Genomic DNA, 23,387 nt, shown 5'->3' with positions numbered 1-23,387 from the left:
AGGGAACAATTGTCAGAGCTAGTTTTGTTAGGTTACGACAAAGACCAATTGAATTTCCTGGGAAAAACTGGAATGACAGTCCAGCTCAAGTATTCCATGTCTCTTTTCCTGGCGAGAAAAACTAGATATACAGTTGAAGTTGGAAGATTACATTCACCTTTGCCAAATACATTTAAACTCAGTTTTTCACAATTCCTGACATATAATCCTAGTAAAAATGTCCGTCTTAGGTCAGTTAGGATCGACACTTTATTTTAAGAATGTGAAACGTCAGAATAATTTATTTCAGCTTTTATTTCTTTCATTACATTCCCAGTGGGTCAGAAGTTTAGATACATTCAATTAGTATTTGGTAGCATTGCCTTGGGTCAAACGTTTCGGGTAGCCTTCCACAAGCTTTCCACAATAAATTGGGTGAATTTTGGCCCATTCCTCCTGACAGAGCTTGTGTAACTGTGTCAGGTTTGTAGGCCTCCTTGCTCACACACACTTTTTCAGTTCTGCCCACAAATTTTCTATAGAATTGAGGTCAGGGCTTTGTGATGGCCACTCCAATACTTTGACAAGTTGCCACAACTTTGGAAGTATGCTTGGGGTCATTGTCCATTTGGAAGACCCATTTGCGACCAAACTTCCTGACTGATGTCTTGAGATGTTGCTTCAATATATCCACATAATTTTCCTACCTCATGAGGCCATCTATTTTGATGAAGTGCACCAGTCTGTCCTGCAGCAAAGCACCCCCACAACATGATGCTGTCACCCCCGTGCTTCATGGTTGGGATGGTGTTCTTCGGCTTGGAAGCCTCCCCCTTTTTCCTCCAAACATAACGATGGTCATTATGGCCAAACAGTTCTATTTTTGTTTCATCAGACTAGAGGACATTTCTCCAAAAGTACAATCTTTGTCCCCATGTGCAGTTGCAAACCATAGTCTGACTTTTTTATTGCGGTTTTGGAGCAGTGGCTTCTGCCTTGCTGAGCTGCCTTTCAGGTTATGTTGATATAGGACTCGTTTTACTGTGGATATAGATACTTTTGTACCCGTTCCCTCCAGCATCTTCACAAGGTCCTTTGCTGTTGATCTGGGATTGATTTGCACTTTTCGCACCAAAGTACGTTCATCTCCAGGAGACAGAACGCGTCGCCTTCCTGAGCGGTATGACGGCTTCGTGGTCCCATACTGTTTATACTTGCACACTATTGTTTGTACAGATGAACGTGGTACCTTCAGGCGTTTGAAAATTGCTCCCAAAGATGAAAAGTGTGCCCAAAGTAAACTGCCTGCTACTCAGGCCCAGAAGCTAGGATATGCATATAATTCGATTTGGATAGAAAAAACTCTAAAGTTTCTAAAAAACTGTTAAAATTATGTCTGTGAGTATAACAGAACTTATTTGGCAGGTGAAACCCCGAGGACAAACCATACAGGAAAAATATTTTTGAGGTCACTCTCTTTTCAATGGGTTTTCTATGTGGATCTAGATTTCTAAGGCACTTGTTTGCAGTTCCTATCGCTTCCACTAGATGTCAACAGTCTTTAGAAATTGGTTGATGTTTTTCCTTTGAGAAATGAAGAAGTAGCCATTTCCTATCTGGGTGGATAGCCAAGTGTACTGTTGTGGTTGGGGCGCGACCTGAATGCTCGCTCCACTTTGTTTTCGTCCGGTATTGAACACAGTTTATTCCGTCTTAAATTTGATCGATTATTTACGTTTAAAAATACCTAAAGTTGGATTAGGAAAGTTGTTTGAAATGTTAGGATCAAGTTTACAGGTAACTTATTAGATACTTGTAGTCATGTTGCGCGAGTTGGAACCGGTGTATTTTCTGAATCAAACCGCGCCAAATAAATTGACATTATGGGGATATAACGACAGAATATATCGAACAAAAGGACTATTTGTGATGTTTAATGGACATATTGGAGTGCCAACAGAAGAAGATCTTCAAAGGTAAGGCATGAATTATATGTTATTTCTGACTTTTGTGTCGCACTTGGCGGGTTGAATTATGATTTTCATGTGTATGTTTGATGGGGCGCTGTCCTCAGATAATAGCATGGTTTGCTTTCCCCGTAAAGCCCTTTTGAAATCTGACACTGTGGCTGGATTAACAAGAAGTTCATCTTTAAACCGATGTATAACACTTGTAGGATTTATGAATTATTATTCATTGTTGAATTATTATTTCTGTTTTTGAATTTGGCGCGCTGCTATTTCACTGGGTGTTGTCAAATCAATCCCGGCGTGCAAAGGGATCACTAAGAAGTTAACTTGGCTTTCGCAGATTTTTAGAAAAGGCAGGGCAGGATGGATATAGGTCTATAACAGTTTGGGTCTAGAGTGTCTCCCCCTTTGAAGAGGGGGATGACCGCGGCAGCTTTCCAATCTTTGGGGATCTCAGACGATACGAAAGAGGTTGAACAGGCTAGTAACAGGAGTTGCAACAATTTTGGCGGATAATTTTAGAAAGAGAGGTTCTAGATCGTCTAGCCCAGCTGATTTGTAGGGATCCAGATTTTGCAGCTCTTTCAGAACATCAGCTGTCTGGATTTGGATGAAGGAGAAGCAGGGGGGGGGGCTAGGGCAAGTTGCTGAAGGGGGTGCTGAGATGTTGGCCGGGGTAGGGGTAGCCAGGTGGAAAGCATGGCCAGCCATAGAAAAATGCTTATTGAAATTATCGTAGATTATTGGTGGTGACAGTGTTTCCTATCCTCAGTGCAGTGGGCAGCTGGGAGGTGGTGCTCTTATTCGCCATGGACTTTACAGTGTCCCAAAACTTTTTGGAATTAGTGCTACAGGAAGCAAATTCCTGCTTGAAAAAGCTAGCCTTAGCTTTCCTGACTGACTGTGTACATTTTTTGAATGGGGCACGCTTGTTTAAGATGGTGAGGAAAACACTTTTGAAGAGCAACCAGGCATCCTCTACTGACGGGATGAGGTCAATATCCTTCCAGGATACCCAGGCCAGGTTGAATAGAAAGGCCTGCTCCCTGAGGTGTTTAAGGGAGCATTTGACAGTGATGAGGGGTGGTCGTTTCACTGTGGCCCCATTACGCACGCAGGCAATGATCTCTGAGATCCTGGTTGAAGACAGCAGAGGTGTATTTAGATGGCAAATTGGTCAGGATGATATCTAAGAGCATGCCCATGGTTACAGATTTAGGGTTGTATCTGGTAGGTTCCTTGATAATTTGTGTGAAATTGAGGGCATCTAGCTTAGATTGTAGGACGGCCGGGGAGTTAAGCATGTCCCAGTTTAGGTCACCTAACAGTACGAACTCTGAAGATAGATGGGGGGCGATCAATTCACATTTGGTGTCCAGGGCACAGCTGGGGACTGAAGGGGTCTTTTATATGTATGCATGCTGATGGACTTAACTGCTAAAACAGAATGCACCAGAGAGATTCATTTCAATATTCCTCCAGTTCTTACGCACTTGCAAGCAGGCCAATGCAAGCGGCCATGTTTTACATTTCTCATTTTATTTCCCCCCCCCCTCTTTGAAATGGAGCCTAAACTACAAAAAGAGAGTCTTATTTTGAGAACTAAAAGGTTGCCAAATACTATGTATGGACTCTATGGCAAAGCGACTCACTTGTCCAGGTTTTCCAGTAGGGTGTGACAGAAGACGTTCAGGTAGCCTCCCTCCACCGCGTTGTGAGACACATCCAGCACAAACAGGTACACTGCAGGCTGAGGGGGACGCAGCTGGGGAGAACACATGCTTTACTCAAAACATTCAACCAGTTCACATCTGCAGTCTGACGTGTGTCTGATGGAGACCTGAGGGCAAACTGCTTCTGGATGGATGAATACTCACCATGTAATCTGAAGAGGCTATGAACTCCACAGTTGAGTTCTGTACCTCTGGCCTCTTGTGGGGCTCTCCATATGAGCGGGTCACTGGGTTATACATGAACTCATCAGGAACTGAGGAGAATATTGACATTCAGGTGATTTAGCAGATGTTATTGAACATCAGCATTTGGACAGTGCTGCCCTTGTACACATATTGAATAGAGGGATCCGTACCATCGTTGACCCTGTAACAGAGATTGCATTTCCATCTCCTCTGGTCCAGGAAGGAGACGAAGGGGTTAATGTAGGTACGACAGGAGCGACATCTCACTATGGTGTTGGACGTGATCACTGGGAGTTGCTATGGATAGAGAGAGATTCTGTGATGAAGATTACTTTTTGTTCATCTGTGGTTAGTTACAAAGTTATTTCTGAAAATTTGGTCTAAACTCTATATTTGACCTAACCTGCATCTGCAATATGCATCTGTAAGAGTGGAATCCTTTCTGTAAACTCCTTATATCAACACCGACTGGCTTTTTGTACTTTTACCACTTTGCACTTCGACTGAACCTAAAACAATGTATTTTTGCACCTCCTCATCCTCCATCTCAACCTGCATTGCCTCCTGCTGTTCTGTTTCTGTACTCAGTTTAACTTCCTATGACAGAATGACAGGGTTTTATTTAGGGGGCATAGTATAGATTAACACTGAACACCAGTCAATATAAATAGCCAATAGTTTTATTCTAAGATATTCAGTCAATTCCACAACATTTGTTCTGTGTTATGTTCCAATGTAGCAAATTGCCTTTCCAAGTTCATAGCTCCCTGAAATGTCAGTTCCTTACACCTATCCAATCAGATCTACACCAGGAGTTAGGAGCCAGGGGATGTTTGTGGGCAGGGCCCTGGTTGTGTTTGGGTTGGATGTCTTACTGCCAGGTCTCTGAAGGGGTGCAGGAGCAGGCCTAGGGGAAGCCGGGCTTTATTCAGCAGGGCCTGGGTCTGGGGGATGTTGGTCAGGGTACACCTGAACGTGCTGTGGAGGCCAGAGAGAAGAGCGTTTAGCACTGCCTTGCCAGGCACGAGCTGATATGTTTCATTGAGTTAGCGGAGACTATGGAGAAACAATGCAGTGTGGAGATAGAGAAGTACGTTTGAAATCAACAATGTTTTCAATATGTGTTTTGCTTGATCCTATCAATAGGCTTGGGAGACCTGTCATTTAAAGTGTTTCAGTTTATGCTGCATATTGTCAGTGAGTTTTGTGCTCAGATACCAGCATATTCTCAAACCCACAAACTCTCCCTCCCGCTTACTCCGGACTGCAGTTGGCCTTCTTTAGGTCAGCGCTGAGGTTGGGTTCGGGGGCGTCCAGGGGCCGGTGGGGCAGCAGGTTCCTCTCCTGCAGCAGGTTGACTGGCCGCAGTGCCTCCACCTCCAGCTCTGGTACACCGCTCAGTCCCCCAAGGGCCGCAGACAGTTGGGACATGTTAGGGAAGGGCTGCACGGACAAATGGGAGGCAGTTAGTCACACAGTAAAATGAGATAGGTAGATCATTACCACAAGGGTCAGGTGTGGAACAGAGATGAACATGATAGAAAGGAACGGATGAGAACTGTATTGACCAGTGGTGTAAAAAGTACTCAATTGTCATACTTAAAGAAAAGTAAAAGACACCTGACTAGAAAATTACTCTAGTATAAGTGACCCAGTAAAATACTACTTGAGTAAAAGTCTAAAAATATTTGGTTTTAAATATAAACCAGACGGTACAAATTTCTTAAGATTTTTTATTTTGGAATGTAGTGAAGTAAAATAAAAATTTGGCAAAAATATAAATAGTAAAGTACAGATACCCCAAAACACTACTTAAGTAGTACTTTAAAGCATTTTTACTTAAGTAATTTACACCACTGGTATTGACTTAGTAGGCTAACTCCTTTTCATGTATTTCATGAGGGACCATATTAGAATGAGGAATATATCGTATTTTTATGATTTCAGTCATACACAACCAGGTAGGTTGCACCAGAACATCTTACCTGTGGCAAATGCTGATAGCCAGTTTGGTTGTACCCGCCGTGTGAGGGGGAGGAGTCTGCCCTGGAGGCCGGCCTCTGCTGATAGACTGGCTGTTTGGGCATGTCGGCAGACGGAGGATTGGAGAACTCTGGAAATAAAGAGAGAAACATTAAAGTTGCATGTACCAATGGATAGCTGCCCGCTGAGTACATTTGGGACTGTGGTTGAGCGGAACTATGTGTCAGAAGAAATGTTCAATTGGATGACGGATCTGCCGTCAAGATGGGTTGGGTCAAATTTTTCAAATGCCTCCGCAATGCAGAGTACATGTATCGTTGGATGTTAAGAGCTGAGTAAAGTGTGTACCTGGGTAGCTGCCGCCTTCCAGGGAGTCGTAGCTGTTGGGCACCGGGGACGCACTGCCGGTGGTGGTTGAGGAACTATCCCCGCCTGAGAAAGGAGGGAGGTGAAGAACGAAACAGAGTTGTGAGGAGCTGTTGTCTTTCAACGGTTTAGTACAACTCTGCAGGGCCTTGGACATGCTGACGGGAGAAAAATAACACATGAAAGCTGCCGAAATGGGAAAATAGGTGAAGCCACAGACATATAACCCAACTCAGTGGCCTTGTGGGTAGAGTGTCCACTCTGAGATTGGGAGTTGGATCCCCGGCCTAGTCATACCAAAAACAGTAAAAATGGGACTCAATGAGCCTTTGCATGGCACTAGATAGATTGTCGGTAAGGTCCTGCGATAGACTAGCATCCTGTCAGGGGGTGTACTTGTACATCAAGTTTACTTACGCTACAGAAACAGGAGATAGGCTCCTGCTCCTATGAGCCATTCCGGCTCGCATAAGCCAAGGCTACTTACTTATAGAGAAACAGACAGCTGTTATCATCATCATCATCAACTCCCTAGGCCATGAACACAGAGCCTTTCCTTCCATCTCTTGAGTAATTGGGTAGAGAGGCTATGGGGCACTATGAGAGAGTGCTTTTAAGTCTCAGTCACATGCACATCGGAGTTGATTAATCAAATTGGGCCAAATGGAGGGCTGTGACAGTGAACCAAGATAGCACTGCCTGCGCAGGCCAAGAGCTCATTGGATGAGCTCCAATTATCCCAGGCAGCTAAATCTGACTGCCACCCCACTGGATTAAGTGATCTGGATATTAGTGAAACTGGCAGGCTGGGGACACAAGGATGATATGACTGACATGCCCTTGTTCTCATATGAATTCATGTCATGTGAGATGTCAACACAAAACCAGAAAAAAGGTAGGCATAAACAAAAAATGTTGGCCAAGCAACAGAGAGAGACAGAATGATAAGTGACTTGATCAAACGGGACAAACATCTGCGACTTGAAAATGACAATGGAAATGATGGGATGAGAGAGAGCGTTTGGAGTGTGAGATGGGGAGGAGGAGCACACCTTTAGCAGGAGGTGCTAGCGAGAGCTAGTGCTGACATGCCTAGGCCTCTACGCTTCTCCCGGCGGAGACCAGTGCCTGCTGGCCCGCAGCAACAAGGGACCTGCTATATTTAAAAAGCTGTTAACCTCTAGCCAATTACACAAAACCCAAGGGTGGGACCCACCAGCACCCCTAGGACACTCAACAGCTTCTCGTTGAAACACAGCATGTACAGTGCATGCTGATAACCAAAATGGGAAATGTAGTATAATAACATCGTTATCAGCATAGCATAACTATGTTAGGTGCTAAGATTAGAGGTTCCAAACAAAGTGTAGGCTAGTGACTGGTCCAGATAGGGAGCTACAGAAAAGTATGTGTGCTCTATACATGTGTTTTCCCTTATTTAAATGCAAAACCAATCATGCAAACTCAATTGTTTTTCAGGAGGATGCAATTCTGAAATTGCAACGGGAAGAAAAATGCGCTTCTTAATTCAGAAACCAGTTGGATCAGTGCCTGTAATTGAAATGCAATCGTTCCTAAATGGTTAGTGGGCGAGAGCTGAGAGGACATGATTGGACAGCACCAGAACGAGTGCGTAGCCTGCATGTCAAGAAGACAAAACGGATCCTAAAACAACTAATTTGCTCTCAAACACTACACCCTACTCACATGATTCAACTGATGAATCGAATTAAGCTTAATCAAGGCTTATCCTAACTTGATCAAGAAGAGGTTAACTGATCAGATTCACCTTTCTGACTGACATGCTTCACTGTGGTTTCAGTTACAATGAGCTCTCATCACTAACATCCAATATCTATTGGGAACAGGGAGAAGACGTGGCATAGCTGTTGAATGCGTGGAGGCCGTCAGGTGGGCAGTAGAGGGGGGCAGAGAAGCTGCTAGAGATGGGCGGAGGTGGCTTTGAGACATGAGTATGAATGCAAAGTGCCTGGGATTGAAAGAAAAGTAAGTGCTGCATGGGTTGATGTGAGGGTCAGGTTAGTTGATGGTTATTGGAGTTGGGTTGGGAATAAAAGCTATAAGCAGACCTGCTTCCTCATCCTCCTCCTCCTCATCATCATCCTCATCGGAGCTGGATGACGAGGGGGCAACGTTGGCGGCGGCGTTGGCAGAGCTAGCGCCACTATTGGCTAAATATCCGTAGTGCATGCCTGTGGGGGGGTGGGAGAGGGTACAAAACAGAACAACCATCAACTATGTGGAGGGGAGGAGGGGGCGAGGACAGAGCCAAAGGACTGAGTCCAGGAAATCTGTGTCTGTGAGGTGGGCACGTTGTTGAGGATGGTTGCGATTCTCCTGCAAAAACATCCCTACTCACTAGCTTCTACCACACAAACCAGGTTTTCATACAAGCTTTTTATGCGAGTAAAGTACAAGTTAAAAAAAGTGTCACAACAGGCCTTATGGAAACAGCATATTTGGCAGTAAACTTGCCAAACGTCGACAAAACACAAGACAAGGTGGGATCTTTTTGTGTCAGTAAAATTAATAATGCGAGAAATGGTGATGAAACGCTTATGAACAAATATTGATACAACCATCATATCAGATTTAAACTTGGAGTCACGCGATGACATGTGGTAGTGGGAGGACAACAACTCTGGAAAACATGCAGTTTAATAGGCTACAGATTATAAAAAATATGAACTTCACAGGGTGGTGAAAGTGCACCGTGACAGGCTTGATGTTCCTTTCCAATAAATATCGAGGGTCTTATTTCTGGTGCCATAATGATCGATGCTTGGCTGCCGTTTGACAAATGGCTCTTTTGTCCAGAATAATCTCATCATGTAGGCTATACCAACACTATCTGCCAGCTGTTGGCTTGAGCACACAATACCAGAGTAGGCACGCTCACTAAAGAATTTAAAAAAAACATCGATTTCAAAGTTGAACAAACTATACACAAAGACAATTTTTAACAATGTCCACTGAACATTTTACCAAAACTAATTTAGTGGATGAACTGCGCAGAATTACTGTAAAATCTCCCTCATGTTTTAATGCGACCATGTTTTCTAAAAACTCTGATATATATCTGCTCCGAATTAAGATTCACTCATCTGCAGTAAGAATGGGGTGGTATTAAACTACAGTAACTGAAGATTTACGCCCGGGAACGGATTTACGGTAACAAAATTCCATCATGGGTACCTTATCTGTACTATACAAAAATATATAATTATGGATATGAATGTCTTTCTCCTCAAGTTTCAGCACTGCGCAGCACAGTAGAGCACAGCAGAGTACAGTGTAGTACAATACAGCAAAGCAGAATACAGTACGATATACTGTACTATCCAAACTTGTGAAACAGAGTACCAGTCAAAAGTCTGGACACACCTACTGATTCAAGGCTTTCCTTTTTTTCTTCTTTTTTTTGATGATAGCCCTATTTGGTAAAAGACAAAGTCCCTATTATGGCAAGAACAGCTCAAATATGCAAAGAGAAACGACAGTCCATCATTAATTTAAGACATGAAGGTCCGTCAATAATGCTTCTTCAAGTGCAGTTGCAAAAACCATCAAGCGCTATGATGAAACTAGCTCTCATGAGGACCACCACAGGAAAGGAAGTCCCAGAGTTACCTCTGCTGTAGAGGATAAGTTAATTACTAGTTACCAGCCTCAGAAATTGCAGAACAGATAAATGCTTCACAGAGTTCAAGTAACAGACACATCTCAACATCAACTGTTCAGTGGAGACTGTGTGAATCAGGCCTTCATGGTCGAATTGCTGTAAAGAAACCACTACTAAAGGACACCGATAAGAAGAGACTTGCTTGGGCCAAGAAACACGAGCAATGGACATTAGACCGGTGGAAATCTGTCCTTTGGTCTGATGAGTCCAAATTTGAGATTTTTGGTTCCAACCGCTGTGTCTTTGTGAGACGCAGAGTTGGTGAACGGATGATCTCCGCATGTGCGGTTCCCACCGTGAAGCATGGAGGAGGTGCGATGGTGCTTTGCTGGTGACACTGTGATTTATTTAGAATTCAAGGCACACTTAACCAGCATGGCTACCACAGCATTCTGCAGCAATACACCATCCAATCTGGTTTGCAATTATCATTTGTTTTTCAAAAGGACAATGACCCAAAACAACTCCAGGCTGTGTAAGGGCTGAAGTAGAGTGATGGTACTGCATCAGATGACCTGGCCTCCACAGTCACCCGACCTCAACTCGCTTTGAGGACAATACAGTGCCACTGACACGGCCCGCTATCAAAACCTGCGGGCTCTCCTTCACCGCAGCCAACGTGAGTAAAACATTTAAACATGTTAACCCTCGCAAGACTGCCGGCCCAGACAGCATCTCTTGCCGCGTCCTCAGAGCATGTGCAGACCAGATGGCTGGTGTGTTTACGGACATATTCAATCAATCCCTTTCCCAGTCTGCTGTTCCCACATGCCTCAAGAGGGCCACCATTGTTCCTGTTCCTAAGAAAGCTAAGGTAACTGAGCTAAACGACTATCGCCCCGTAGCACTCACTTCCGTCATCACGAAGTGCTTTGAGAGACTAGTCAAGGACCATATCACCTCCACCCTACCTGACACCCTAGACCCACTCCAATTTGCTTACCGCCCCAATAGGTCCACAGACGACGCAAACGCAATCACACTGCCCTAACCCATCTGGACAAGAGGAATACCTATGTAAGAATGCTGTTCATCGATTACAGCTCAGAATTTAACACCACAGTACCCTCCAAACTTGTCATCAAGCTCGAGACCCTGGGTCTCAACCCCGCCCTGTGCAACTGGGTCCTGGACTTTGACGGGCCGCCCCCCAGGTGGTGAGGGTAGGAAACAACATCTCCACCCCGCTGATCCTCAACATTGGGGCCCCACAAGGGTGCGTTCTCAGCCCTCTCCTGTACTCCCTGTTCACCCATGACTGCGTGGCCATGCACGCCTCCAACTCAATCATCAAGTTTGCAGACGACACTACAGTGGTAGGCTTGATTACCAACAACGATGAGACGGCCTACAGGGAGGAGGGGAGGGCCCTCGGAGTGTGGTGTCAGGAAAATAACCTCACACTCAACGTCAACAAAACAAAGGAGATGATCGTGGACTTCAGGAAACAGCAGAGGGAGCACCCCCCTATCCACATCGACGGAACAGTAGTGGAGAAGGTGGAGAGTTTTAAGTTCCTCGGCGTACATATCACGGACAAACTGAAATGGTCCACCCACACAGAGTGGTGAAGAAGGCGCAACAGCACCTCTTCAACCTCAGGAGGCTGAAGAAATTTGGCTTGTCATCAAAAACACTAAAACTTATACAGATGCACAATCGAGAGCTGTATCACCGCCTGGTACGGCAACTTCTCCGCCCACAACCGTAAGGCTCTCCAGAAGGTAGTGAGGTCTGCACAACGCATCACCGGGGGCAAATTACCTGCCCTCCAGGACACCTACACCACCCGATGTCACAGGAAGGCCAAAAATATCATCAGGGACAACAACCACCCGAGCCACTGCCTGTTCACCCCGCTATCATCCGGAAGGCGAGGTCAGTACAGGTGCATCAAAGCTGGGACCGAGAGACTGAAAAACAGCTTCTATCTCAAGGCCATCAGACTGTTAAACAGCCATCACTAACATTGAGTGGCTGCTGCCAACATACTGACTCAAATCTCTAGCCACTTTAATAATTACAATTTGGATGTAATAAATACATCAATAGTCACTTTAAACAATGCCACTTTATTTAATGTTTACATACCCTACATTACTCATCTCATATGTATATACTGTACTCTATACCATCTACTGCATCTTGCCTATGCCGTTCGGCCATCGCTCATCCATATATTGATATGTACATATTCTTATTCATTCCTTTACACTTGTGTGTATTAGGTAGTTGTTGTGGAATTGTTAGATTACTCGTTAGATATTGCTGCACGGTCGGAACTAGAAGCACAAGCACTTCGCTACACTTGCATTAACATCTGCTAACCATGTGTATGTGACCAATAAAATTGTATTTGATTTGACCCAACTGAGACGGTTTGGGATGAGTTGGACCTAGGACTGTTGCGGTCACTATATTACCACCACACCAGCGGTCACGAGTCATGAAGCAGTCAAATTCCACATAACTGTTTAGTCACTAATTAGGCTTTTCCAAGCTCTGATGCTGCTGCTGGTCATTAGTAGCCTACCAAACGTGCTAACTGCCTGGTACTCAGCACTCTATTGTCACTCTGACGTCAATGCAAATATATTCTAAAATCTAATCAAACACTTCACGAGAGCCCATGAGCTCATGTTGCGCAACATTTATATAGGCTATGCAATTGCGGGAGAAAACAGAGTGATAGCCGCTAATAAAAATAGGAGGATCCCATCAGCTTTCTATAGACTAGACCTACTATATTAAATTCTCAACTTTCCTAATATTAAGCACATTGCTTATATTTACAACAGCAGTATAGCCAACCCGGTTGGCATGAAAATAAACCACGGGGAAAAGCGTCTTCCATTCGCTATTTAAGTGCATAAATTAAATGTATTTTTCCCGCTGCCCAGGTGCATGATAATGGTCCAATCTAAATCAAAACAAATTTCACACATTATTTAGTATATGTAAAGACAAGATTAAAATCAAGAATAGTCTGATGGGTGACAATAATAGCCTATCACTTATCAGTTGTGAATGATGCCCGTCATAAGAAAAAACACATTTGGATCACAACTAAAGTGGCCAAATATCTTCTTCAAGTTAAACACATTAATCCGCTTTACAAGGGATGTAGAGCCTAACTGGCATATATAATCAGCGCGTTGACTTTCAAGTTTGGGGAAGATCATTTCCCCCATAAAAATGCACCTTTATAATAAATTGCATTTGCGGTCACTTTTGATAATGGTGTTTTCCACTATTGGAACATTTGCATTTATAGCCTACTACTATGTGCACATTGCTGCGCTTATAATGTGGAGAAATAGCCAAATAGTTTATAAACATTTTAAGCTAAACATTCTGATCTGTTGCGTCAGCCACAATGCATAAAAAAAGTTTGGGGATGCTAGTGGATGTATTAGTTTGGGATCTATCGCATCCCACAACTGTCCCAGACTATGGTTGGAATATTTATCTCGCACAGAATAGGTCGACTTTGTACTATGGGGGATAGTAGATTGACAAAGGCTAGTGCGTTTGCTGTTCGTTAGGCCTACTCATCTTGTTGGCTGACGAAAAGTAAATGTGGACAGTTCTTTCAATATCTTCAATATGCACCTCGGAATTGGATAAGGACGTGCGATGTGTCTGTCTTCACTTGTAGCCTGTGAGAAAAACCTGATCAAGTGACGGAGAGCCATGTGAGTGAGAGGCGCTTCGGATTGCGCAGCACACTCAGGGAGAAGGGCACAACGCAGCACTCTGGCCTGCAAAAGGCATGGATTGTTTTAGGGTGCATCACGGACACAAAGGGGATGCCGCCGTGAAATTCGAGGCATTATCAAGTGATTGTCAAATTGTGAATGAGAGACTATTGGAGTGTGTACAGCCTGTGCAAAACAACAACAAATTGGAGCTCATGTCTTTCAAGCAACTTTTTTCACCATACAGCCTTACAATGTATTAAAAATCAAAAACATACAGCCCAACGTTTGTAGAACAACTAAAGTTAATAACTCAAATTAAACATATAGGAATAACTATTTCTTTGTTAACCTCAACACAGAATAGCCGCATGTGCACACTCCCTCAAATCGTTTGGAGAATATATTTATATTTTATTCAGCTTTGTTCAAATTTATTCTGCTATAAAATAATGTCACGGAATTATAAGCAAATCTTGTCTGCTAAATGAACTAGTGTAGCACACAGCCATTTAGCATATCCACATACGGACAACTGATGGTATGCTATTATGTTCTTCTGAAATAGACTATATTTTCTTCATATCATGCTTCTTTAGACCGTTCTAAAATAAATCATGAATTTATTGTGAAGGTGTAGGCTATATTACATGGATTTATTAGACTTTTTAAAATGGCTTGTAGGCTATGCGTGGAAGCCAGGAAATGCTAAATGTGTTTATGTTAATTAACGGTCTACTACCATGAGACCGACAGTTATTTGCTTAACAATCACCGGCTGACGAAATTTCGTGACCACCACAGCTCAAGTTGGACCGCAAAGTGAAGGAAAAGCAGCCAACGAGTGCTCAGCATTTGGGAACTCCTTCAAAAAGCATTCATCATGAAGCTGGTTGAGAGAATGCCAAGCGTGTGCACAGCTGTCATCAAGGCAAAGGGTGGCTACTTTGAAGAATCTCAAATATATTTTGATTTGTTTAACACTTTTTTTTTTTTTTTTTACTACATGATTCATAGTTTGTCTTCACTACTATTCTACAATTTAGAAAATAGTAAAAATAAAAACTCTTGAATGACTATGTGTGTCCAAACTTTTGACTGATACTGTACGTCTATGATAGGTTCAGATTTGGTCCAGTATGGTCCGTCTGTGGACGTTAACATCAAAGCAAGGGTGGACTGACCAAATTTCAACTACTTTTCATAGTCCATGGACGTCCAGTGTCGGTCGGTCGATGCTCAGTGGGTGAGGATGCTGGTTAAAGTAAATGGAAAAAGAGTGTTCTCATGGCTAGGTGTCAGTAAGAGCTGAGAGAGGTGACATTAACTGGAGAGCAAGAGATAGAGGGAGGGGTTGTCCAGACTCAGACTATTTTAACACTCTTGCTTTGACTACCAGACAACAAAAAGACAAAGAAAACAGTTATGAGCTGAACATAACAGTATGGCAGTGGAAGGGAGGCCAGTAGCAGGTGACCCAACTGTGGTTTGTGACTATTATGATTTCCCATTGTAGCCAATTCAATTGCAGTAATTCCGTTACTGATTTCTATGGTATCATCGTTACCAATTTCGTAACAGAACTACGAGTTTTATTCACTTAATAATGCATAAACAATGGCTAAAATCACTATAACTAATTGGTAGGTCTATCATTACTTGTTACTTCTGTGAACTTTTATTATCCTCCCTCCTCATGGGGGACAAAATTGAAAATATCTTAACATTTGTGGATTTTTGGTAATGGAATTACATGGCACAAGGTAATATTTCTTAAACTTACAGATGGTAAACAATTTCTCCAAACGAAATATAATTGCTGATATTAGTTAGCAGGGGTGTTTACATCAACATGTGTTTTGATGCATTTCTGATACCCTTTACATATTTTTATCCAGAAATCAAAGCCTTTGCTTATGCCCAATTAAGATTGAAAATGGTTGAAAAATGAATCTATGCCTTCACTTCTGCAAAACATACTCTTAACTTTCACTTGACACCCAATTTGTTATGCACCTATTAACTTAACATGTTGGTGCTCATCGGTTATTTTCGATGGAAATGCACCTCTTTAGACTAGGCCTAGAAAAAGAGTATGAAGATGAAAAACAGATCCCTTCATCAATCATTTAAAGCAAGGTGAGGATGGAGAACCACACAAATGTAACGATGCAGGATTCTATAAAACTTGCATTAAAATGGCCGACATGGGCCTGCCATTGATGACGTCAATGCTGATGACCTATACAGATACTATAGAGATCCAGGCTAATTCAAAAGGTTAAAAGCCTCTCTTCTCTCTCCATTTACCTTGCTGATGCCCTGGGGAGGAATGAACTGAAGTGGAGGGGATTCCTAAAGGTGGTATGTCCCTGTCAGCACCCCCAGTGTTGTGTGTGACTCCTCCTCCGTAGTGGTCATGTGTCATGGGTGCCTGGTGACTTTGGTCATAGTGCTGGAGGACTGGGGCTTGGACTGGGGAGAAGAAACCAATTAAGGCAGAGACAAATATATCAAATACACAAATTTACAAGAAAAGTGTATTGACAAGTGTCTCAAAACGTATTCTGTACGGACATTCTCAACAGTGCCGAGAAGTTGACTGTACCTGCATTACCCTGGCCGTTGACTGTGGCTGGTTGGCCGAGTGGAGCCATGCTATACCCAGGGGGAACCGCTGCAGTAGATGCTGGGTGACTGGTGTCATTTCCTGGGGCATACTGGTGGAGGGGAGCGCCCATCAGATTGGGAACAGCTGCTGGGCCGGTGGGAACCTGGGAGGAACGCAATGTACCGTACTGGCTGCTTCCCGGAACAGAGGGGTACGAGACAATGGGATACAGGGGAGCACCTGGGCTCTTGGGGGGTGCCAAAACCAAGTTTGGCTGCTGGGGGTGGTGTTGCGTTTGGGAGGTAGGGTACTGCTGCTGTCCATAGTAGGCCCCAGGCTGTGCGTAGGGGGCTGGTTGTTGGAATGAAGGTGCATGTTGTGTGTTTGGAGGGGCAGCGGAGGTGGGAAGAGTGGTGGGGGTGCCATAGGGCAGAGAGGGAGGGTGGGAGCCTTGGGTTGCTCCATATGCAGAGGGGGCTACAGTAGGTGCAGCATTGGGCTGCTGGTGGCAGTAAGCACTGTGATCATTGTTCGTGATGGGAGCTTTTTGGGGGGCAGGGGCACAGTGTCCTGGAATGGTTGGGTAGCCCTGCTGTTGAGGCCCGGCTCCATAGTACCCAGTCAAAGGATATGTGGATGGGTAAGTCTGCCCTCCTGGACCTGAAGAGAATAAGAGTTGATGTTAGAACAAAAGGGTTTGGGGTAAATTAAATATTGATGCAGATTATTGACAAGGAGGATAGATGATTATCATAAATAGTGTGATCAACTATTATCAAAAGTATTACCTACATATATATTACTAGCTAACGTTACATAATAAATATTCTATAGAAATGATCAAACCTGTCAAAGTCATCTAAACAGCAACCCAAGAGTAAAATACTTTAGATCTGACTGGCCAGCTGCCGGTGTAATGATGAAGCCCTAACGTTACTAGCTAGTGACAGATATAAAATGCCCAAGTAAGCTATCTAGCTACAGTAGCTAACTAGCCAAAGATTCCTCCCACCATCGACCCCGTGATGGATCCTGGCTGCATTAGTGAAATAAACAAAGAATACTAAATCAATTTGTGAACATAACAAATATTACAACATAAACTTGGTTGTTTAAGATAGCTGGCTAGTGTGGCAAACTTGAATGGATACTAGCTAACGTTAGCTAGGTAGAAATTCTCGATTTCTCGTTTAAAAACTGAATTGTCGGTTTTAGTAATAATGTCATAATTTACGCAACTAACGTTAGCTAGCTAAGCTAATTACCAAACGCAACAAATATCCAATCAACAGCCTTTCACACAACCACATTAGTTAGCTAGTTATTTCAACCACTGGCTAGTTTAACTAGCGGCCGTAATCTCCACGGCCTGTTTTACCATTCTGATAGGGGGGTGCTGCTCCACCATTCGGCGTTGAATTCAAGCTGTGATCGAGAGAGGTTTTCAGGCTCGTAAAACCCGGCGCAGACATCTCTTGGTCCCACTGTCCTTTATCAACAGAAAGGCACAGCGTGACAAAGACACATGAAAGGCTGTCACCAAGGGCAGTACTATTCCCATTAGCTAGGTGTTCGTCTGGTGTTTTTTGTGAACCCCCTGCCGTAGCTATCTCCTACTCGGCTTGCTGTCTAGCTATGATGAGGTTCATCCCAATTGAGGCGATTTGAGGGCGTTCGTAAATTGTCTCCAGTGTGTTAGAGTGCGTAAATTCAGTGCGCTGTTAAAATGTCTGTTCGTATTTTCAGAGCGCACACTGGACGCTCTGCGGAGAATTAGGATTGCTCTGAGAGTTCTGACCTCACAACCGCAATCAAGCATCCACGCTAACTGGCTAAAGTTGTCTAGCTTGCTAGCTACTTACAGACACAAATGAGAGAACACCTCACTGACCATTTTAATCGCCCAAGCAGAGTTGGTTAAACTGTTTTCAAATCAAAGTTTTATTTGTCACATACACGTGTTTAGATGGTGTTATTGCGGGTGTAGCGAAATGCTTGTTTTTATAGCTCTAACCGTGCAGTAATATCTAACACGTATTATCTAACAATTTCACATCAATACACACAAATATAAAGTAATGGAATTAAGAACATATAAATATTTAGATGGGCAATGTCAGAGCGGCATAGACTAAGATACAGTAGAATAGGATAGAATACAGTATATACATATGAGATAAGTAATGCAAAATATGTAAACATTATTAAAGTGACTAGTGTTCCATTATTAAAGTGGCCAGTGATTTCCATTCTATGTATATAGGACAGCAGCCTCTAATGTGCTAGTGATGGCTATTTAAAAGTCAGATGGTCTTGAGATAGATTTTTTTCAGTGTCTCTGTCCCAGCTTTGCTGCTGACCTCACCTTCTAGATGATAGCGGGGTGAACAGGCAGTGGCTCGGGTGGTTGTTGTCCTTGATTATATTTTTTGGCCTTCCTGTGACATCGAGTGCTGTAGGTGTCCTGGAGGACAGGTAGTTTGCCCCCGGTGATCCGTTGGGAAGACCGCACCACCCTCTGGAGAGCCCTGCGATTGTGGGCGGTGCAGTTGCCGTACCGTGATACAGCCTGACAGGATGCTCTCATTTGTGCATCTGTAAAAGTTTGTGAGGGTTTTAGGTGCCAAGCCACATTTCTTCAGCCTCCCGGGGTTGAAGAGGCGGTGTTGCGCCTTCTTCACCACACGATCTTTGTGGGTGGACCATTTGAGCTTGTCAGTGATGTGTATGCAGAGGAACTTGAAGCTTTCTACCTTCTCCACTGCGGTCCTGTCGATGTGGATAGGGGGGTGTTCCCTCTGCTGTTTCCTGAAGTCCACGATCATCTCCTTTGTTTTGTTGACATTGAGTGAGAGGTTATTTTCCTGGCACCACACTCCCAGGTTATATAGAGCGTTAGTGACTAACTGTGCTGCTGGCAACAATTTTTTGCCAACATTTACTGACACCGGTCATATTCAACAGGTGTTGCACGTTCATAAATTAATCAGTTATTCTGTGCTCTTGAATACTGAAATCAGAGTAGATAGCCAGAGGGAATTTACAAACGCACCCTGTGTGAAGCTGCTGTTTCTATGTGACTAGCTACAGCTGGCATAACGGCGCCCCCTTGTTAGTAGGCAGATGTGCAAGAGATATAGGGTGCTTTCGTAAATTCACTCTGGCTATCTACTCCTATTTCAGAGCGCTCTCGTCTGAATGTACCAGAGCACAGAATAACATTAATGTACGAACGCGCAACACCCGTTGAATATGACGTGTGTCAATAAATGTTGGGAATTTTTTATTTATTAAATTGTTGCCAGCAGCACAGTTAGTCACCAACACTCTAGATAACATGAAAACAGTCTAACCAGCTCTGCTAGTGCGAGTGAAATGGTCAGAGTGAGGTGTTCTCTCATTTGTCTGGAAGTAGCTAGCAAGCTAGCCAACATTGGCCTGTTAGCTTGGGTGCTTGACTATCGGATTAACCCTACGCCCTGGCCTGAGCATCCAGTGTACACTCAGAGAGCGAAACGCTCTGAATTTACAAACACCCAGAGCACACTCTGGCACTCCAGGTTGAATTTACGAACACACCCATAGATGAGATGGATCAGTGTTGAATAATCAGAGTATACTTCTAGATAAATCAGCACCTATTTTTTATGTTCTAAATATTGAATATGTAATCTCTAAATATAGGTTTTTATTTAACAATATACAAGGTCATGATATCGGGGACATACATGACGCCTCTGATCATGTCACATGTAATATATAGTGTCTAATGTTAGTGCATTTTTTACTTCAGCCATTCAAGACCCATTCAAGACAAGCTCATAAAATAACTGCAATGTTGATGATTCCTTTAATTAAAATAGACACTAGCTGTTTGTCACCACAACCACATTTGGGTCTGTTGAACCAGGATTGTCAAAACCATGAGGGTAAAGTTCCAGGTAAGGTCTCCGCTTAGCGCTGTTGAACGTTTTAAAACATCACAATGCATCCTGGGGGATCCTGGGCCGCCCATCTGTGCACTCGCACTCCTCTCTCTGTGTAGGTGTGGCAGAGGGCTCTTCTCCCTGGCCCTTGGTCTGGCAGGTGGGGCAGCAGGCAGTGTGGCCCCCCTGTCTGCAGGCAGAGCAGGAAAGGACCAGCTGGCAGCAGAAGTGGGTGGAGCACAGCTGGTACTGGTCCCACGGAGAGCCACAGTATCTGCACTCTGCAGACAAAGAGGAGGAAGGGGAGAGGACTATGGATGAATAGGTCTCTCGTTCTAACAGGAAGGAACTTTTTCTTTGGGTTGGCACATAAGCTCATAAACTAGACTACTTCTTACATAAAAAAGCACTGTGATAATCGGAAAGTCCTAAGGGAAATTCACAGTTTATACAGACCAGAGATGATGTCACTGTTGGAGGAGATGGCATAGCGCTCGTCAAACACAAACAGTTTGCCACGATAGAAGCCCTCAGGGAATTGTTCCATGTACTTATGAACGCCACCTTTCAGCTGATAAACATCCTTACACACATCCTGGAAGTAGGAGAGAAACATACTTTTAAACATTTGTTTAGGTTGAGCTTTTGGGTTGGATGAAGCATGTTTGTCATGTTTCAATGAGACACTGTCACTGAAAGGTAAGCTTACTTTTGAGCGGAGATAGGCTGAGCCGCGTTCACAGCGAATGCCGCCGGTACAGTACATCAGGACCTTCTTGTCTCGAAAGAGGTCAAGGTTCTGGTCAACGTAATCGGGGAAGTAACTGAATTTTCGGATGTTGGGGGCCAAACATTGGCTGAACTGCCCCTGAAAGCAAAAAAATATTTGGTACATTAAACTACCATTATTATTACTCTATATGATAAATACAAATGTACCTACAGAGCACAGTGGACATATGCAGTCAAATCCAATACTTACAATTTTACTCTCATAGAAGTTCCGGCAGTCCAGCAGTATTGTATCATTGCAAGAGTCACCTTTAGACAAAAGAGCCTCCACTTCTTTGTGGAATTCTTCAGGTTCCAGGTGAGCACCTAAGTGGGAAAAACAGAGGCTTAACTCAGGGCCATATTCAACCCTTACCAGTTACTGGTTCCATTAGGTCAAATAACATATCCAACGCAGACATACGCGAGACACATGTTATAGGCCTACCTGCTAGTCTGTAGGAGAGGGCATCTGGGTCCACTCCCATTGGCACTATTTCCTTGTAGACACCAACTCGAAGGTTAGAGAAACACTCTGCACCCCCATCACTGGTCTAAGGAGACATTGAAAACAATAGTGAATGGATCACAGAGAAACATTTGTAAACCTTAGCCCAAGCCTTTTTCTGTTGTCAATGACTCCAGCCAAGTCATAGACTGTTCTCTCTGCTACCGCACGGCAAGCAGTACCGGAGCGCCAAGTCCGGGACCAAAAGGCTATTGAACAGCTTCTACCCCCAAGGCATAAGACTGCGAAACAGTTAATCAAATGGCTACCCGGACTATTAGCATTGACCCCCTTATTTATTTTGTTGCACTGGCTCTATGCACACTCACTGGACTCTTCCCACACTGACACTCCAACACACACACACACACACACACACACACACACACACACACACACACACACACACACACACACACACACACACACACACACACACACACACACACACACACACACACACACACACACACTACCCTGTTTATTATCCATCCTGATTGCATAGTCACTTTTACCCCTACCTACTTATTACCTTGTACCGCTGCACATTAACTTGGCACCGGTACTCCTTCTATATAGCCTCGTTATTGTTATTGTATTACTATTTCCTTTTTTGTAAAATGTTCTTACTTTTGGGAAAGGGCTCGCAAGTAAGCATTGCATGGTAAGGTCTACACATGTTTTATTCAGCGCATGTGACAAATAATTTGATTTGATGTTGTTTTTACCTTAAAGTCTTCTTTTTCCATTATCTTGAAGATGGGATGGGAGCACATTGCCTTGATGTACAAGTCCGTCGCCACTTTTGTGCCTCCAACTGTTCCATTTATCCCCTCTGTTGCCACCCTCACCTACAGAAATGGTATGATTAATGAATGGTGTACTGAATTATAAAAAGGAAAATCATCATATTTTTATATGCCAGGATTTTGTCATACTGTTACCTTGCCAGTTAACTGGAGTTTTTCACAAAGGGCCTTCTGCCAAGCACAGATGAGCGGTGGATCTGCCAGCGGACAGTAGCAGTAGAGCAGAAGAACCTCACCTGGGCCACTTTACAGGTTACAAGAAACAGAGCATGAAAATGTATTAATTTCAGAGCACTATAAGATCCACTGTAATGATTCAACACTGAAAGAGCCCACGAGGAAGCCCTACTTGTGTAGTTGGTCACCGGTGATGTGACTGGTGTCAGGTATCCAGGAGAAGATGTCAACTGGCTCTTTCTCTGTTGATTGTTGTTGTGAAGCGGCTTCTTTCTCATCCTGGCTCAGTAAAATCTCAAATGTGGACTTGGTAAGCTTTTGAATGTCAGTGTCATGAGTCCTTGCCACATGTTTGTGGATAGAAGGAGGTTCCTTAAAGGTCTGGCCACAGCAATTCCAAACTGTTGTTGGAGACTCTGCCTCATGACACGAAGCTATTTTGGATGCCACGAATGTACCAAATGTCTGCAAGATAAGATATGTTTTCATTATGGCATACTAAGAAAATAAACGGAGTGGATATAGCTAGCTAATAAGATAGCTAACGTTACGTTTGTTACACTCACCCTCCTCTTACAGAATGAGTAGTACCTTCGTAAAGTTGCAGAAAGTTGGGGTTTCTCTTGTTTAAAACCATGGGATGCAATGGTGTCAACATCTATGTTAATTAACTCATCGCAAGCCATAACATCATCGGTTGTCATGTCAATGGTTTGCTAAAACAAGAAACTAACCAGCTAGACTTTTTCTAGACTCAAGTCAAGACTGCATTTTTTCCCGGTTTGCTAGGAAACGTTAGCCAGCCTACTTAGCTACACCAGTGGATAGCTAGCTACCCCATTATACTTTAACTATGTCAGTAATTAAATCATTTAACGAACCAAAACAAATTGCCATAGAAACCCAGTTTACCAACAAAAATGTAGCTGAAAAGTAACAGTTGCTAGCTAGGCCACACCGGTGATGA

General features: G+C 43.6%; 2 protein-coding genes across 3 annotated transcripts in view; both read right to left on the bottom strand.

Annotated features, from left to right (window-relative positions):
- The window catches only part of LOC139574391 (protein transport protein Sec24B-like), a 30,095-nt gene extending 12,031 nt beyond the window's left edge, over window positions 1–18,064 (bottom strand). The window contains exons 1-11 of one of the 2 annotated variants that reach the window (XM_071398920.1): window positions 17,608–18,064; window positions 16,227–16,889; window positions 15,929–16,093; window positions 8,308–8,430; window positions 6,200–6,283; window positions 5,854–5,981; window positions 5,127–5,311; window positions 4,744–4,846; window positions 4,039–4,165; window positions 3,827–3,936; window positions 3,602–3,714 (exon numbers count right to left, since the gene is read on the bottom strand). In XM_071398920.1, the coding sequence (XP_071255021.1) occupies window positions 3,602–3,714; window positions 3,827–3,936; window positions 4,039–4,165; window positions 4,744–4,846; window positions 5,127–5,311; window positions 5,854–5,981; window positions 6,200–6,283; window positions 8,308–8,430; window positions 15,929–16,093; window positions 16,227–16,889; window positions 17,608–17,701 (1,895 nt within the window). In that variant the 5' untranslated portion in view covers window positions 17,702–18,064. The remainder of the gene's footprint in view (window positions 1–3,601; window positions 3,715–3,826; window positions 3,937–4,038; window positions 4,166–4,743; window positions 4,847–5,126; window positions 5,312–5,853; window positions 5,982–6,199; window positions 6,284–8,307; window positions 8,431–15,928; window positions 16,094–16,226; window positions 16,890–17,607) is intronic. The other variant, XM_071398921.1, reaches the window with a different exon arrangement.
- Window positions 18,065–20,060: 1,996 nt separating this feature from the next.
- LOC139574390 (thiosulfate sulfurtransferase/rhodanese-like domain-containing protein 2) lies at window positions 20,061–23,349 on the bottom strand. Its single transcript, XM_071398919.1, has 9 exons — window positions 22,987–23,349; window positions 22,593–22,885; window positions 22,379–22,487; window positions 22,163–22,285; window positions 21,375–21,480; window positions 21,138–21,253; window positions 20,865–21,023; window positions 20,612–20,750; window positions 20,061–20,436 (listed from the first exon to the last, which is right to left on the bottom strand). Exons 1-9 carry the CDS (start codon window positions 23,122–23,124, stop codon window positions 20,210–20,212), a joined length of 1,410 nt encoding a protein of 469 aa, XP_071255020.1. The 5' UTR covers window positions 23,125–23,349; the 3' UTR covers window positions 20,061–20,209.
- Between the last annotated feature and the right edge of the window lie 38 nt (window positions 23,350–23,387).

This window comes from Salvelinus alpinus, chromosome 4, assembly GCF_045679555.1.
Source record: "Salvelinus alpinus chromosome 4, SLU_Salpinus.1, whole genome shotgun sequence".
In the NCBI taxonomy this organism is placed as follows: Eukaryota; Metazoa; Chordata; class Actinopteri; order Salmoniformes; family Salmonidae; genus Salvelinus; species Salvelinus alpinus.
The sequence above is the reverse complement of the archived record's forward strand: the minus strand, read 5'-3'. Positions and strand labels throughout refer to the sequence as shown.